The sequence below is a fragment of the Vulpes vulpes genome, chromosome 7 (assembly GCF_048418805.1).
Source record: "Vulpes vulpes isolate BD-2025 chromosome 7, VulVul3, whole genome shotgun sequence".
NCBI lineage: Eukaryota > Metazoa > Chordata > Mammalia > Carnivora > Canidae > Vulpes > Vulpes vulpes.
This window is the reverse complement of record NC_132786.1, coordinates 6898619-6913706: the sequence shown is the minus strand read 5'-3', so window position 1 is coordinate 6913706 and position 15088 is coordinate 6898619. Positions and strand designations below refer to the sequence as shown.

At 41.2% G+C, this 15088-nt stretch overlaps 2 protein-coding genes across 3 annotated transcripts in view; one reads left to right on the top strand and one right to left on the bottom strand.

Moving 5' to 3' along the window:
• Nucleotides 1-15088, bottom strand: part of KEL (Kell metallo-endopeptidase (Kell blood group)) — a 437477-nt gene that overhangs the window by 70609 nt on the left and 351780 nt on the right. For both annotated transcript variants that reach the window (XR_012002430.1, XM_072762819.1), the window contains one exon: nt 10213-10290. The gene's annotated coding sequence lies outside the window, so the exon portion shown is untranslated. The remainder of the gene's footprint in view (nt 1-10212; nt 10291-15088) is intronic.
• LOC112907040 (olfactory receptor 6V1) lies at nt 6950-7900 on the top strand. The gene has a single exon (XM_025982209.2). It carries the CDS (start codon nt 6950-6952, stop codon nt 7889-7891), a length of 942 nt encoding a protein of 313 aa, XP_025837994.2. The 3' UTR covers nt 7892-7900.

Sequence of the window (15088 nt, the reverse complement as noted above, 5' to 3'; positions counted from 1 at the left end):
CTAGAAGAAAATATAGCCAGTAATCTCTCTGACATCAGCCTTAGCAACTTTTTTCCAGATATGTTTCCTCAGGAAAGGGAAACAAAAGCAAAAATAACTATTAGGACTACACCAAAATAAAAAGCTTTTGTATGGCGAAGGAAACCATCTACCAAATGATAAGGTATTCTACTCAATGGAAGAAGATATTTGCAAATGATATATCTGATAAAGGATTAATATCAAAATATGTAAAGTACTTATACAAGTCAATACCAAAGCTCCCAAATAATACATTTTCAAAATGAGCAGAAGACCTGAATAGGAGACATTCAAAGAAGAAGACATATAAATTGTCAAAAGACAAATGAAAAGATGCTCAGCATCACTAGCTGTCAGGAAATACAAATCAAAACCACAATGAGATGACATCTCACACCTGTCAGAGTGGCTAGTATAAAAAGAAGAGAAAGAGATAAGTTCTGGAAAGCATGGGGAGAAAATAGAACCCAGAGTACTGTAGATGGGAATGTAAATTGGTATGGCCATTGTGAAAAACAATGTGGATGTTCCTCAAAAAATTAGAAATAGAAATACCAGGGATGCCTGGGTGGCTCAGTGATTGAGCGTCTGCCTTTGGCTCATGGCGTGATCCCAGTTCAGGGACTGAGTCCCACATCAGGCTCCCTGTGAGGAGCCTGCTTCTCCCTCTGCCTATGTTTCTGCCTCTCTGTGTGTCTCAAAAAAAATAGAAACACCATATGATCCAGTGATCCCATCGTAGGTATCCAAACAAAGAAAACAAAAACACTAATTCAAAAAATATATATATGATCCACCCCATGTTTATTGCAGCATTTCAGCAATAGCACACACACACACACTCACACACACACACACAGAGGAGTATTAGCCATAAAAAAGAATGAGATCTGCCATTTATGATAACATGGATGGATCCAGAGGTTATTAGGCTAAGTGACGTAAGTCAGGCAGAGAAAGACAAATTCCATATTATTTCACTGTTATGTGGAATTAAAAAACAAAACACATAAACAGAAAAGTACAAACAAATAAATACACAGACAAATACAGAGAATAACCAGTGGTTGTCAGAGGGGAGAAGGATGGAAAATGGACAAAATGGGTGATGGGGAGTGGGAGGTACAGGCTTTCAGTTATAGACTAAGTTGTGGGGATGAAAGGTACAACATAGGGAACATAGTCAATGGTATTGTAATAGTGTTGCATGATGAGAGATGGTAGCTACACTTGTGGTAGCATAACATAGAGTTGAAATCCAATGTTGTACCCCTGAAACTTCTGTAATATTGTGTATCAATTTTATCTCAATAAAACAAAACAAAAATATACAATTAAACAAAAATTTTTAAAAGATAAATTCTCATATCAATACATTTTGCCATCTTTTTTTTTGTATAGTATTTGTTTATATGAATGCCTCATTCTTTATTAGCTAGACCTCTTGATCAATTTTTCCTGTTTACACTTTTACTATGAAAAAAATGTTATAAGAGTCCATACATAGTATTATTTCTGGTACAAATCCTTAGAACTAGAATTTCCAAGTCAAAAGGTAGATATTTTTACCTATTATTGTTATTGAAACCAAGCTATCCTTCAAAGGTTTTGGATTGATTTGCACAACTTCTAAGACTGCATGATGAGAGCACTCGATTTCCTCATCCACTACCATCCAAATTTATAATCAAAAGTTTATTTAACTTTCAAATTGAAGAGGACAAAATTAAGATATCTTAAGAGAGAAATCAATTGGAAAACTGAGGAAATGGAAAATCTTTGGAAGATAAAAATGACCAAAACTGACTCAAAAAGACATTTAACAACTGAAAATTCCTAAATACATTCAATAAATTAAACGCATAATTAAAAATCTTCCCACCCAGAAAACTATAGGTTCAGATTACTTTGCTAGTGCACACTATCAAATATTTAAGTAAGGGGGATGCCTGGGTGGCTCAGCGGTTGAGCATCTGCCTTCAGCTTAGGGCATGATGCCCGAGTCCTGGGATCGAGTCTTGCATCGGGCTCCCCACACATTCCTGCTTCTCCCTCTGCCTGTGTCTCTGCCTCTCTCTCCCTGTCTCTCATGAATGATTAAACAAAACCTTTAAAAATATATATTTAAGGAAATAATAATACCAATTCTACACAAAATCTTCTAGAAAATTAGAGAGAACACTGCCCAATTCATCTTTTTAGGCCAGAATTATCTTAATACCAAAGACTTCACAAGAAAATAAATCTATAAAACAATATTCTCAGTGAACATAGATGCAAAAATCCTTAATAAAATATTAGAAAATCAAACCCAGCAATATGTAAAAATAATAGTATAGTATAACAAAGTCATGACTTTTCTCCAGAAATGAAAATATTGTTTAGCATTTTAGGATTAATCAATATAATTTCCCGTGTTAATGGAAGTAAAGAGAAAACCACATGATCATTTCAATAGGAGCATAGAAAGTATTTGATGAAAATTAACATTCATTAATTTAAAAACCTGAAAAAGTGGAAACAAAAGAAATTCTTCCTCAAACTATAAATAGCATATCACATAAAACCTAGCACTAACAATAAAATTTAATAATGAAAGGCTCAATACTTTCCCTTTAGGGAAGATGGAGAGGAAGGCAAGGATATCTATTCTCACTTCAGTTCAATATTTTACTGGAAGTTTTAGCTAATGCAATAAAGCAAGATAATGAAATTAAAAGCATGTTGTTAGAAAATAAAGAAATAAATTGTGTATTTACATATTACATAATCCTATCTGTAAAAAAATCCTAAGAAGTCCACAAAGAGGGGGAGCCTGAGTGGCTCAGTGGTTGACTATCTGCCTTTGGCTCAGGTCATGATCCTGGGGTCCTGGGATGGAGTCTTGCATTGGGCTCCCCATGGGGAGCCTGCTTCTCCCTCTAACACTGCCTCCCCTCCTGTGTCTCTCATGAATAAATAAATAAAATATTTTTTTAAAGATTTTATTTATTTATTCATGATAGTCACAGAGAGAAAGAGAGAGAGAGACAGGCAGAGACACAGGCTCCATGCAGGGAGCCCGAAATGGGATTCGATCCCGGGTCTCCAGGATCGCGCCCTGGGCCAAAGGCAGGCGCCAAACCACTGCGCCACCCAGGGATCCCAATAAAATCTTAAAAGAAAAAAAAGAAGTCCACAAAAAAGTACTAGAACTAGTAAGTGATTATCAAGGTCACAGGACAAAAGCTAAACATACAAAAATCTGTTATACTGAAAAACTAAGGGATATATTTTACAAACTATGTGCAAGAATTAAAGCCATATAGCATTACTGAGAGAAATTAAAGAAGACCTAAATAAATGAAAAAATTTTCTGTTTTCATGAATCAGAAGGCCCAATTTTGTTAGAAAGCCAATTCTTTCTTAGTCTAAAGATTCAACAAAATTTCAAAATCATAGGAGCCTCTTTTTTTAACATTGAAAAACTGACTCTAAGATTTATATGCAAATATAAAGGATTAGAATAGACAAATGATTTTTTAGAAAGAACAAAGCTTGGAGCCTCACAAACCTTATTCAAAGACTTACTATAAAGCTACAATAATTGAGAGTGTGTTATTGACATAATATCATGTAGATCAGTGGACATATACACCAATGAAATGGAACAGAGAATTCAGGCAGACTCAAACATGTATCTTCAATTGATTTTATTTTATTTTATTTTTAATTTTAATTTATTTATTTATGATAGTCACACACAGATAGAGAGAGAGAGAGGCAGAGACATAGGCAGAGGGAGAAGCAGGCTCCATGCAGGGAGCCCGACGTGGGATTCGATCCCAGGTCTCCAGGATCGTGCCCTGGGCCAAAGGCAGGCGCTAAACCGCTGTGCCACCCAGGGATCCCTGATTTTAATAGTATATACTAGTGTTGAAGGAGGAACAAAATGCTCCTTTCTATCATCATATCCTATTTCTGTCCAGAATAACCTAAAATTTTCTTTGCAATCAAAGCTCTGTCCTGAAAACTCAGTTGCAGACTCAGGTCCTACAGAAAGATTGTCAGGCCAACTCTGTCCAGCCCTTTGGGTCTTAAACATTTGGGACCCATTTGCATCATCTTCATGGGAAGATTTTTGCTTCATGTCTCTTTGTTACTACTTGTCTGTGGGTGGGGCTAAGTGACATCCACAAAGCCTGAACTTCTCTGAGGCAAAGGATTGTCACTCAGAGTTAACTGGGGAGCTTGATCATCTATCATATTGCATTCACCTTCATACCTAAGGTGTACATCTTCTCATAAAAGCTAGAGACAGGCCCTTCAGGCTTCCCAGTTCCCAACATGTTTCTATCAGGGCCTCTGTCTCCAAGAGGAAGGTATCTCTTCTTAATCTTACTGTGTTGATTCTCCAACTTCTGCAAATGACACTAGAGAATTCCAACAAGAGGGCCATGTGATCTAGTGTTTACATTTCCTACTTCGCCTGATTTCAAAATCCTGGATCTGCGAGGGAGAGAAAAATCTCCAAATGAAAAATCTGTCTAACCCTGACTGCCTTCCCAGTCTGCCATAATTCCAGTCCAGGAAGGGTCAGAGAGCAGGCACCGCCATGGAATCAATTTAAGCCATCAGCTGCTTAGGTGTATCTAGGTCTCTATCTCTTTCTTCATCAGATCTTTATCTCAAATGTTACTTCCTTAAAACACAAGACTTCTCATTATTCTAAGGAATAACACCAGTGGCTTATAATCCCCAGAGGACTTTTTGTTTTCTTATCATTCCCCTGAAGAACACCCTGCTGGAGTCTGTTTCCCAGCCAGTATAAGCTCACCTCTAAATCACATCAAGAATCCAGGAACTTGGAGACATGATGGGTAGAGAGAACCAAGAACACTCATCCTTGAGAGAAAAGGGGCAAAGACAGCACCTTTCCCCTCTGGTCTCCAGAAGAACTTCCTTTCCATGTTCCTGCCTTTCACCAATGTTGCTGCTGTGGGCTTTGTGGTGACACAGGGTAAGCCTTTAATTTAGGAAATTAGCATAGGGTTGGAGATATTGTAGCTTGTAGAGCCACTCACCTAGCAGTGCCATTCCAACTGTACAGAAGTCCCTTTCCACTCCTGCCAACTGTAAAACAGTACCCAAGAGCAGCGAGCCACATATCTCGGTGAACCAGTTAGGTGGAGTGACCTGATTAGACAGCAATCCTAGACATGAATTTCTTAATGTGAGCAGCTCAGTAAGACACTTAGAGGCTAAAGTGAGTGGCTTGCATATGTGCTCCTGTGCAGCACAGGCATAAGATAGCGTCTGAATTTATCAGTGCTGGATATACATTGTAGACCTACTGTTAGGCTTTATCGGTAGAATGGATGGAAGCTAACGGAGGGACAAAGCCTCTTCTTTAAATTGGAATGTCATTGCTAGTGGCCAAGTCACAGCATCAGGCGAAACTTTGGTAGGGCCAGAGTATAACTATATACAGCTTTGCTCGTTCCACTTCTGACAGTTTGCATATAGTGTTTATTAAATAAACTTAATCAGAAGTTTTTTAAAGCATCCTTTTAGCGAACTTGAACTTAAATTCCAAGGGAGCCTAAAGTTGTGGAAATATGTACATACACATAAACACACACATTTACACACTCCACATGTTGGCCCTAAAGAAGTGTGGAGAGATGATGGGCCAGAAAAATGTGAGGTCATACAATAACAATAACAATGACAACGGTGGTTTGTGGAGCACTTGGTATGTGCCAGTCACTTACTAGGTAGTTGACCCATTTAATCTTTGCAATAGCCCTCGAAGCCAGTACTATCATTGGTCTTCATTTTATAGCTGAGTAAAATGAAGTTCAGAGAACATGTTATAAAGAGCAGGTTTATGTTCCACACATAAGTTTCAGCTCAGAATTCAAACACAAGTTCATAGCTTGTGCCCCAAACCACCATGTAAGAATGATGGAGTCAGGAGGGGAGGGGAGATGCTGCAGGAGCAAAGCGACACCATGAGGTAGGATGCTAATGATTTTCTTTTTTTAAAAAGATTTTATTTTTATTTATTCATGAGAAACACAGAGAGGAGAGAGAGAGAGGCAGAAACAGGCAGAGGGAGAAGCAGGCTCCACGCAGGGAGTCTGACGTGGGACTCGATCCCAGGTCTCCAGGATCACGCCCCCGGCTGAAGGCGGCGCTAAACCACTGAGCCACCTGGGCTGCCCAAGATGCCAATGATTTTCTAGCCACTGGTAAGATAGTCACCTGGTTCTGAGGCTTATCTCCATGACCCTGTTGTATCTTTTCAACTCTTCATCTTGGCAAGCACATACTAGAGCCCTCCCCCCAAGAAAGCTAATTTATTAATTCAAAACTCTGACTTTCCACTAATTTCATGATCATAGCTAGAGAAATGTGAATGAATGAGGCTCTTCAATAGAGAGACGGCCCAGAAAGACTTGAGGAGACCCTCCAAAAGGAATCTTGGTGCATAGTCTCTGAGTCATGACACAGACACCTCCAGCACCAACCTATGCTCCAGGGTTTCAGGGTGACTTACAAGAATTCTCTCTTTCCATGTTTCCTCCCCTCCTTATCTTTTTCTGTTTCTCCTTCTCACACATTTGGTCTTCCTCTTTTAATTCTGTGTTCCTCTTTTGTTTCCTTCTTTCCTTCTCCTAAAATGTTGATGTCCACCACTTTATTGTCTTCCTTAATCCACTCCTCTCTCTCTCTCTCCTTATTAATGGCTTTCCATGTTTTAAGACCCCCTAAGTCTCTGATTCTCTCATGTTTCCATGTAGCCATCTCTCTTTCTATTACTAACCACTGACTTTGTCTTGCTCTCCCTGTTCTCTCTCTGTTTTATGGTCAATGACACCTTTCTCTCTGTCTTACTATCTCTGTCTCTTGTTTCCTTTCTATGCAGCTACCCAGCTCCTGGATCATGGCGAATCTGAGCCACCCTTCTGAATTTGTCCTCTTGGGCTTCTCCTCCTTTGGCAAGCTTCAGGTTCTGCTGTATGGACCCTTACTCATGCTTTATCTTCTTGCCTTCGTGGGAAACACAGTCATCATAGTCATGGTCATAGCAAACACCCACCTACATACGCCCATGTACTTCTTTCTGGGTAACTTTTCACTGCTGGAGATCTTGGTAACCATGACAGCAGTGCCTAAGATGCTCTCAGACCTGCTGACCTCCCACAAAGTCATTTCCTTCAATGGCTGCATGGTCCAGTTCTACTTCTACTTTTCCCTGGGTTCCACCTCCTTCCTCATCCTGTCAGACATGGCCCTTGACCGCTTTATGGCCATCTGCCACCCACTGCGCTATGGCACTTTGATGAGCTGGGCTGTGTGTGTCCGGCTGGCAGGGGTTGCCTGGGCAGCTCCTTTCCTGGCCATGGTGCCCACTGTCCTCTCCCGGGCTTATCTCAATTATTGCCATAACAACATCATTAACCACTTCTTCTGTGACAATGCACCTCTGCTGCAGCTGTCCTGCTCAGACACCAGGCTGCTGGAATTCTGGGACTTTGTGATGGCCTTGGCCTTTGTCCTCAGTTCCTTCCTCGTGACCCTCATCTCCTATGGTTATATTGTGACCACTGTGCTGAGGATCCCGTCTGCTAGTGGCCGCCATAAGGCTTTCTCTATGTGTGGGTCACATCTCACCCTTGTCTTCATTGGCTACAGCAGCACCATCTTCCTTTATGTCAGGCCTGGCAAAGCACATTCTGTGGAAGTCAACAAGACTGTAGCCTTGGTGACATCGGTCCTCACTCCCTTTCTCAATCCCTTTATCCTTACCTTCCGCAATGAGACAGTCAAGGCAGTGCTACAGGGGCAGATGCAGAGGCTTAAAGGCCTCCACAAGGGACTATGATGAGCCTGAGGAAACTGGTCAACTTCTGTCCAGCAGGTCTATGAGGATAGGAGGGAAAACACGAGGCTGGGTGGGAAGACCACTGCTGAATCTCTTCAGGTTGTTTCCTCTGTGCTTCTGTGTGATAACTACAGGGAATCTTCAGTGCTCAGTGTCTGGCTCTCACAGGCCACCATGGAAGTGCTCCCCACACCCAATGGCAGCTATAAGAACTCTAAAAATAGCCCAGATCCTGGGGATCCAGAAGTAAGACTTTCAGTACCAGAAAATACATGAGTTTTCCATTGAAGAACAGCAGGAAGTATTCCCTGATCAAGACATATTATCCAGCCCAGGGGGGAGAGAGAGAGAGAGAGAGAGAGAGAGTGTGTGTGTGTGTTAAATTCCTGAAAGCTTTGGGATGAAACCTCAGCTCCACTGCCCTTCGTTCCTAACTATAATCTGCAATTTTAAAAGCCCTCCAGTTGGGGCACCTGGGTATCTCAGTCAGTTGAGCAGCTGACTTTAGGTTTTAGTTTAGGTCACAATCTCATGGTTCATGAGATTGAGCCCTACCTTGGGCTCCACACTTAGCAGGGAGTCTGCTTCAAGGTTCTTTCTGTCCCTCCCCACTGACATATTTCTCTCTATCTCTCTCTCTTCCCCTCCCTCAAACAAATCTAAAAAAAAAAAAAAAAAAAAAGCCCTCTTTGTTACTTTGACCCCAGACTCATGGCTTTGTTTGCTAAGATTTTATTTATTTATTCATGAGAGACAGAGAGAGAGAGGCAGAGACACAGGCAGAGGGAGAAGCAGGCTCCATGCAGGGAGCCGGACGTGGGACTCCATCCCAGATCTCCAGGATCACACCCTGGGCTGAATGAGGTGCTAAACCCCTGAGCCACCCGGGCTGCCCAACTCATGGTTTTTTTCTTAGCTTTTGCCTATCCTGGATTTTCTAAAACAGCCCCAAATTAAAATATTCTGACAGGGGGCACCTGTGTGGCTCAGGCTGTTAAGTGTCTGACTCTTAATCTCAGCTCAACGCCGGGACACCTGCACCCCGGTGTTTATAGCAGCAATGTCCACAATAGCCAAACTGTGGAAAGAGCCTCGGTGTCCATCGAAAGATGAATGGATAAAGAAGATGTGGTTTATGTATACAATGGAATGTTTCTCAGCCATTAGAAACGACAAATACCCACCATTTGCTTCGACGTGGATGGAACTGGAGGGTATTATGCTGAGTGAAGTAAGTCAATCGAAGAAGGACAAACATTCTATGGTCTCATTCATTGGGGGAATATAAAAAATAGTGAAAGAGAATAAAGGGGAAAGGAGAAAAAATGAGTGGGAAATATCAGAAAGGGAGACAGAACATGAAAGACTCCTAACTCTGGGAAACGAACTAGGGGTGGTAGAAGGGGAGGTGGGCGGGGGGTTGGGGTGACTGGGTGACGGGCACTGAGGTGGGCACTTGACGGGATGAGCGCTGGGTGTTATTCTGTATGTTGACAAATTGAACACCAATAAAAATAAATTTATTATTAAAAAAAATGGGACCCCAACAGTGCTGAATTTCTGTTGAATGGGCTCTGACCTTACTCCAAATGTCTGGTTTCTCATATTATGTGCTTCAATTCTTCTAAATAGAGTTCTGTTCAAAAATTAAAAAAAAAAAAATCTCAGCTCAGATCTGGATCTTGGAGTTGTGAGTCCAAGCCCCATGTTAGGCTCCATTCTGGGCGTGGAGCCTACTTAAAAAATATATTTTATATTTTTATATTAAAAAATATATATTCTGCCAAATTGTCTCTGCAAATACACTTTAATTTACCAAACTACATTTCCCAGAAAACTACGATGAGAGTACTCCTAGCTCCACTTATTTTAAGAGAAAAACTATAATTTACCAAAAATGTCAAGATTTTTACAAGTCTACTATGTGGAAATAAACAAGGCAGGGAATTGTGGGCTCATGTGGTGGATACAGAGTGTCTAGCTCTGGAGCCATGGCTCCCGTAGTTGGTTCTTATTGTGTATTTTCGGTATCATCTCAGGCTAATGTCTTTCCCCTAAAAAAGGTGTCCCTTCCTCTGACTTGCTGCTGCTGTTGCTCTGATTAATTTATTTTCTCTAATTATCCTCTGCTCACCACCCCCAAAGAGAAAATATTTGCAGAATAAATGGAAGGAGGATGAAAAAAGTAAAAATAATTTTACTGATAATAATTTACTCTTATATATACATATACATATTATTCACAACCACTTTATATGTGTTTTCTACTTGATTTTACCCTCATCATAATTCAGTTAAATAAAGATTCACTGATCACTCACCATGAACAATATATTCTGCTTACCACTGGCCATTAAAGATCAAAGAAATGTGAATTCTAACTTCAAAGATTTCTCCATCTGTGAGACAGAAGAAAAACCATAATGAATTTTAACATATTTTGATAAAGGATTCTTTTACTTTTAACAAGTGCCATGAGAGCCCAGAGGGGTTCATAATTCTTGGGCTGCAGCTCGGTAGTTCTGAGTCACTAAGGAATAGGGGAAATCTAGTTGAGGAAAAAAAGAATTGATCAAAATCATGGCAGAACTAACAGTAGTAGAATCTGGTTCTTCAAACTTTTCCATCTCTCCATCTTCAGAAATTCTTCCAGTCTGATAAAAGTTGGATTAACTAAAAGTTGGAATCTCCAGGATCTGAAGCCATTCCATGTAGACTCCTCTAGCCTCTTATTCACTGTAAATCCATCCAGTTCCCATCCAATGTATACACTTGTAATTGCAGTAATTTTAGTAACTGCTTCAGAACAATAGTTGTTTAATATCCTTCACTTGAAAGAAACATAGTGGGCAGCCCCAGTGACCCAGCAGTTTGGCGCCTGCCTTCGGCCCAGGGTGTGATCCTGGAGACCCGGGATCGAGTCCCGCATCAGGCTTCCTGTATGCAGCCTCTCCCTCTCCTTCTGCCTGTGTCTCTGCCTCTCTCTCTCTCTGTGTGTGTCTGTCATGAATGGATAAATAAAATCTTTAAAAAGAAAAAAGGAAACATACTGTCAGAAAGCAACTATAGCTTCAGTGTCACTTTTAAAGATTTGTGTTTCATTTATCGTAATAGTATCACAAACATTTGAAAGATACCAAATCATGCTTGTACATGCAAGAAATATTTTTATTCAGTCCATACATAATGTTAATTGCCTGGCAGATTCACACTTCCTTTGCTACATAGGTTCTCCCCACCCCCACTTGCTTGCTATCCAAATGTAGAGCATTCCTATGAAAACTTTCTTAAGTTTAACTGGCATAAAGCAAAGAAACAATTACCATTAATTTGTATGGAAAATGTTTTAAGCATTCCCAGATGCAAAAAATAATCTTTTAGGCTTTTCTGATATCTTAGGACACATCTTGCTAACAGATGCACAAAATAAATTGAGATAAAGCACAGATGCTCACTCAGTTCAAATCTTTGGCAGCTTGATGCTGAGCTGCCAAGTGTGGTTCCTGGCGAGGAGCTTGGTGGTGCCACGCTCATTGCTTGGGGTGTGCACTACCCCTGCAGCAGCTTGCTGCAAAACAAATGCTGAACACTAGTTTCACGTTTTACCTTTTCTCATAGAAGTGAAAATCCTCTTACGGTTTCTTTAGGTTAGTGAAAACAGGCACTAATGTAGGTCTTTTGTTAAGGCGAAGTGGTGCAATGCAAACTTTCAAAAAGCAGGGGGACACTTTTAATACCATGTTACTCAGGAGATGGGAAACATTGATTTCGTTGTTTGTCTACATAATTCCAGTAAATTCATTTGATAGAAGGCAGCAGCCTTCCCACTCCACAGGATTAGCTTTCAATGGGACATAATTGCAGGGGGGGTAGGAGGACAAGATTGTTTGTAACACCTAGAACTGATTTAAATATAGGTAGAAACAGTGGCAAGATTCCATGACAATGCCTGCCCTACCCCAAGGAACCCTCCATTTGTCTGACATTTCAGCCCCAGAGATATTGTGTTTTAGTAAGCAACTATTAGAAATAGCGGGTTCCGAATGGCTAACATAAGAAGCAGTTGCCATAAATATAAATTCCAGTGGAAGCCAAAATGCACATTTATTTCTTCCACTTGGCAGGACAAGGAGCAAGAAATTAAGAGTATGGAAGTTTTGATGAGGGAAGATAAGGGAATTAAATCACTTTTCAAATAAAAGTCAGGCTTGGGTCCTGCAGGGGTCAGTAGGTAGTGTGAAGCCCCTGCATACATAGAATTTTGGAAGTTTGGTAAGTTGTAAAACCCTGTAAGGCCAAGTCAGAAAAATTTCGATGTTGTCTATAGAGAACCATGTTCACATCAATCTAGTTCACCAATTCATTAAGCTTTCAATTTCTTTTTTTTTTTTTTTTTTTTTTTTTAGCTTTCAATTTCTTAATGTAAAATCTGTTCCTTGCAACAATGCCTCATTGATACTGAAGAAAAGAGGTAATGGTCCAGTGGTCCGCTGGTAGACGTTTAACCCCATCTCTACTTGGAGACTCTACTGTTGTCCAGCACTGGCCTATTGCCCTGGTGTCACTTTCACCCCCACCTAATCCAGTTTCAAAGTACTAACATGACACAAACAACTTCAGTAGCATAGATAATAAAAGAAAAATATAATGAAATAATTAGGAGTTTTGAATTTTTATTCTTTTTTTAACATAATCTGTTTGATTATAAGTTTCTACCATTTAATTTTTCATAATGTTATGTTACATTCCTGGAAACTTAACAGTCAGTTCTCAAGAGGGCTCCAGAGCATCACTGTAGCGTTCCGCCTCTGGGTGTTCCCTTCGATCCTGTTTTCCATTCAACCAGCATCTCTTGTCATTCTCCTTCCCTTGAGTCAGATACGTGCCAAGTCCTATGAAAGCAAATGTCATGGAATTATCCTTTAACAGAACTTTTCCTAAGCTCTTTTTTTTCTAAGCTCTTTTTGAACTTACTTAGTTCGTGTTCAAAACTACAAGCAATAAAATTCCAGACCACCGCAGCAAAGAAAGGGGCCACCTCACAGCTGGGAGTGCACCATCCCTAGACTTGTTTCCCAGCAGGCCTCCCTGCTGACCTGAGAAGTGTGCTACAGAGGGGATGCCTGCATCCAGAGGAGGTGTGCCTGGGTGGCCTGTGCACTCCCTTGCATTTCCAAAAGCCAATGATTTCATCACATCATGACTCTAAACCTGGGGAGACTTAACTACATCCACTTTGACTTAGAACTGGTGTCCTCGGATTCCTTCCAGGAAGATGGAAAGGCTTACCATCAGTATTTTCTGGATTATGTCTTATTCAGGAGTATCATTTGACATTGTGCACACCGAGGGTCCCTGTCACATTAAGACAAATGTATGGAACCAAAACATCTCCAGGTTATGTCCACACAGGATTCTAACAGAAAAGCAGAGACTGGACCATTGGCCTAAGTCTCTCCAGAAGTTGAAAGTCATACAAGGATGAAAATCTTGGGGCCTAAATCCTGGTTACTATCTCCAAAAAATAGGCCCTGGGGTGAAAGTCCTCAAGGAAGGGTGGCTCATCAAGTGGTCTTCACAGTGTAGACCAAGGGCTTTTTTATACAATTTCCTGCTGAAATGTCCACCAACAGACCATCAGTGCTCCTCAAATATCAATGTGAATGTGAATCACCCAGGTGTTCTGTTAAAATGCAAATTCTGATGCAGCAGGTCCAGGGTGGGGCCCGAGATCCTACATTCTGTACTCCTGGAAATGTCAAAGCTATGCCAAGGATCACACTTGGAGGAGCTGGGGACCACAGGCAAGTTTATGGAGAATGTCATGCCTGTGGGATGCCGTGGGATGGGGTGATTACCGTGAGGCCTGAGCTAACTATGTCTTCCCAATCTGACCAGAGATCTCATTGCTAAGACAACGCTATGAAAAAGAGGCAATAGACGGCTGCAGACGGCTGATTATTTTTAATTTTTTAAGAGAATGTGCAGAAATGAGAGTAGCAGCAGGAAGGAGATTCTCAGGAGGAAAATCTGAGTGGATTTATGTGCTGATTATTTTAGAAGGAGAAGCTGAAGGAAAGTGTTTGCATATCAGAAGGAGATAATTGCTTCCCATTTAGTTCTTTAGTTTCTCACAAAGTTTGTGAGGAGAGTAAGTAATTAGTCCCTTGAGAGGTGGAGGAGAGAAAGTTCTCAGGATGAAAACTGTTTTCCCTGCCGGCCTTTTGGCAGAATTAAAAGTATCTGCCCCTTTGTGGAAAGGCCCACAGATGAGAATGTGTCCAATGGTAGCTTGAAAAAAAAAAAAGGCATAATTGGAGGTCAAACTCCCTGGTCATAACCAGATCTCATGGGTGGTGCACCCTGGATGTTTCCCTCTCCCCATTCCTTTCTTCACAGCTGTGGCTCTATAGGGTGGCCTATCCACACTGCACATAAGGACCAGGACCTCTCCTCTAGATGTCCTGTGGGCAGAGCTAGCTTCAGAAGTAAGAAGTTTGCATTTACTCTTTGTCCTGTTCTGCAAATCCCAGCCCAGTCCAAATTCAAGCTGGTACAAGAAATCAGATACTAGAGCTACTCCCACTCCCACCATCTCCCCCTGACTTCCTAACCATTCCTAGATTGCCAGGGAAAGCCTTCCCTCCACAACTCCAGTCTCTGTTTCTTCCTTATTAGCTGGCTTCTACTGTCTTTGCTTTACCACCAGGGCCCCTGGTAACCTCCTGTCTAGGCTGCTTCCAGGAAAGCCAACCTCAGAGGGCCCTTCCTCTGGGAAATGGATCCTTTAAGATTCTATAGGAGAAGAGTGGTAGTAGTGCTTGTGAAGGGGAAGGCAGCCAGTCTGGGAACAATGATCTAGCTTTCCCTTCTTTCTTGAATGCATGAGGAGAGTCTAGGCCTCGGGCTTTCATCGCCTCTCTGTGTAAGGGGCTGCTGAGAAAGTGGCCCCCAGGAGTCATTTCTGTTTAAAGGCAAGAAATTTTGAGGGGCTGGACAGGAGAAGTGGGCAGCTTGTGTGTAAGTAGTGCTTCTACTTCAGGAGCAATCCCAGAGAAAGAGTCCCAATGCGAGGCCCAAAATTTCTTCTATATGAGGGATCCCAGCCCTTTTGGCTCTTCTCAAAGAACCTCCCACTTTCATAACCCTATTGTAGATTCTGAAGCCAGCATGAGAAAGAAATACATCTCCAAAAAA

Bases quoted from the DNA above. Each gene is read 5' to 3' on its own strand.
- LOC112907040 (XM_025982209.2), top strand. From the start codon at position 6,950: ATGGCGAATCTGAGCCACCCTTCTGAATTTGTCCTCTTGGGCTTCTCC.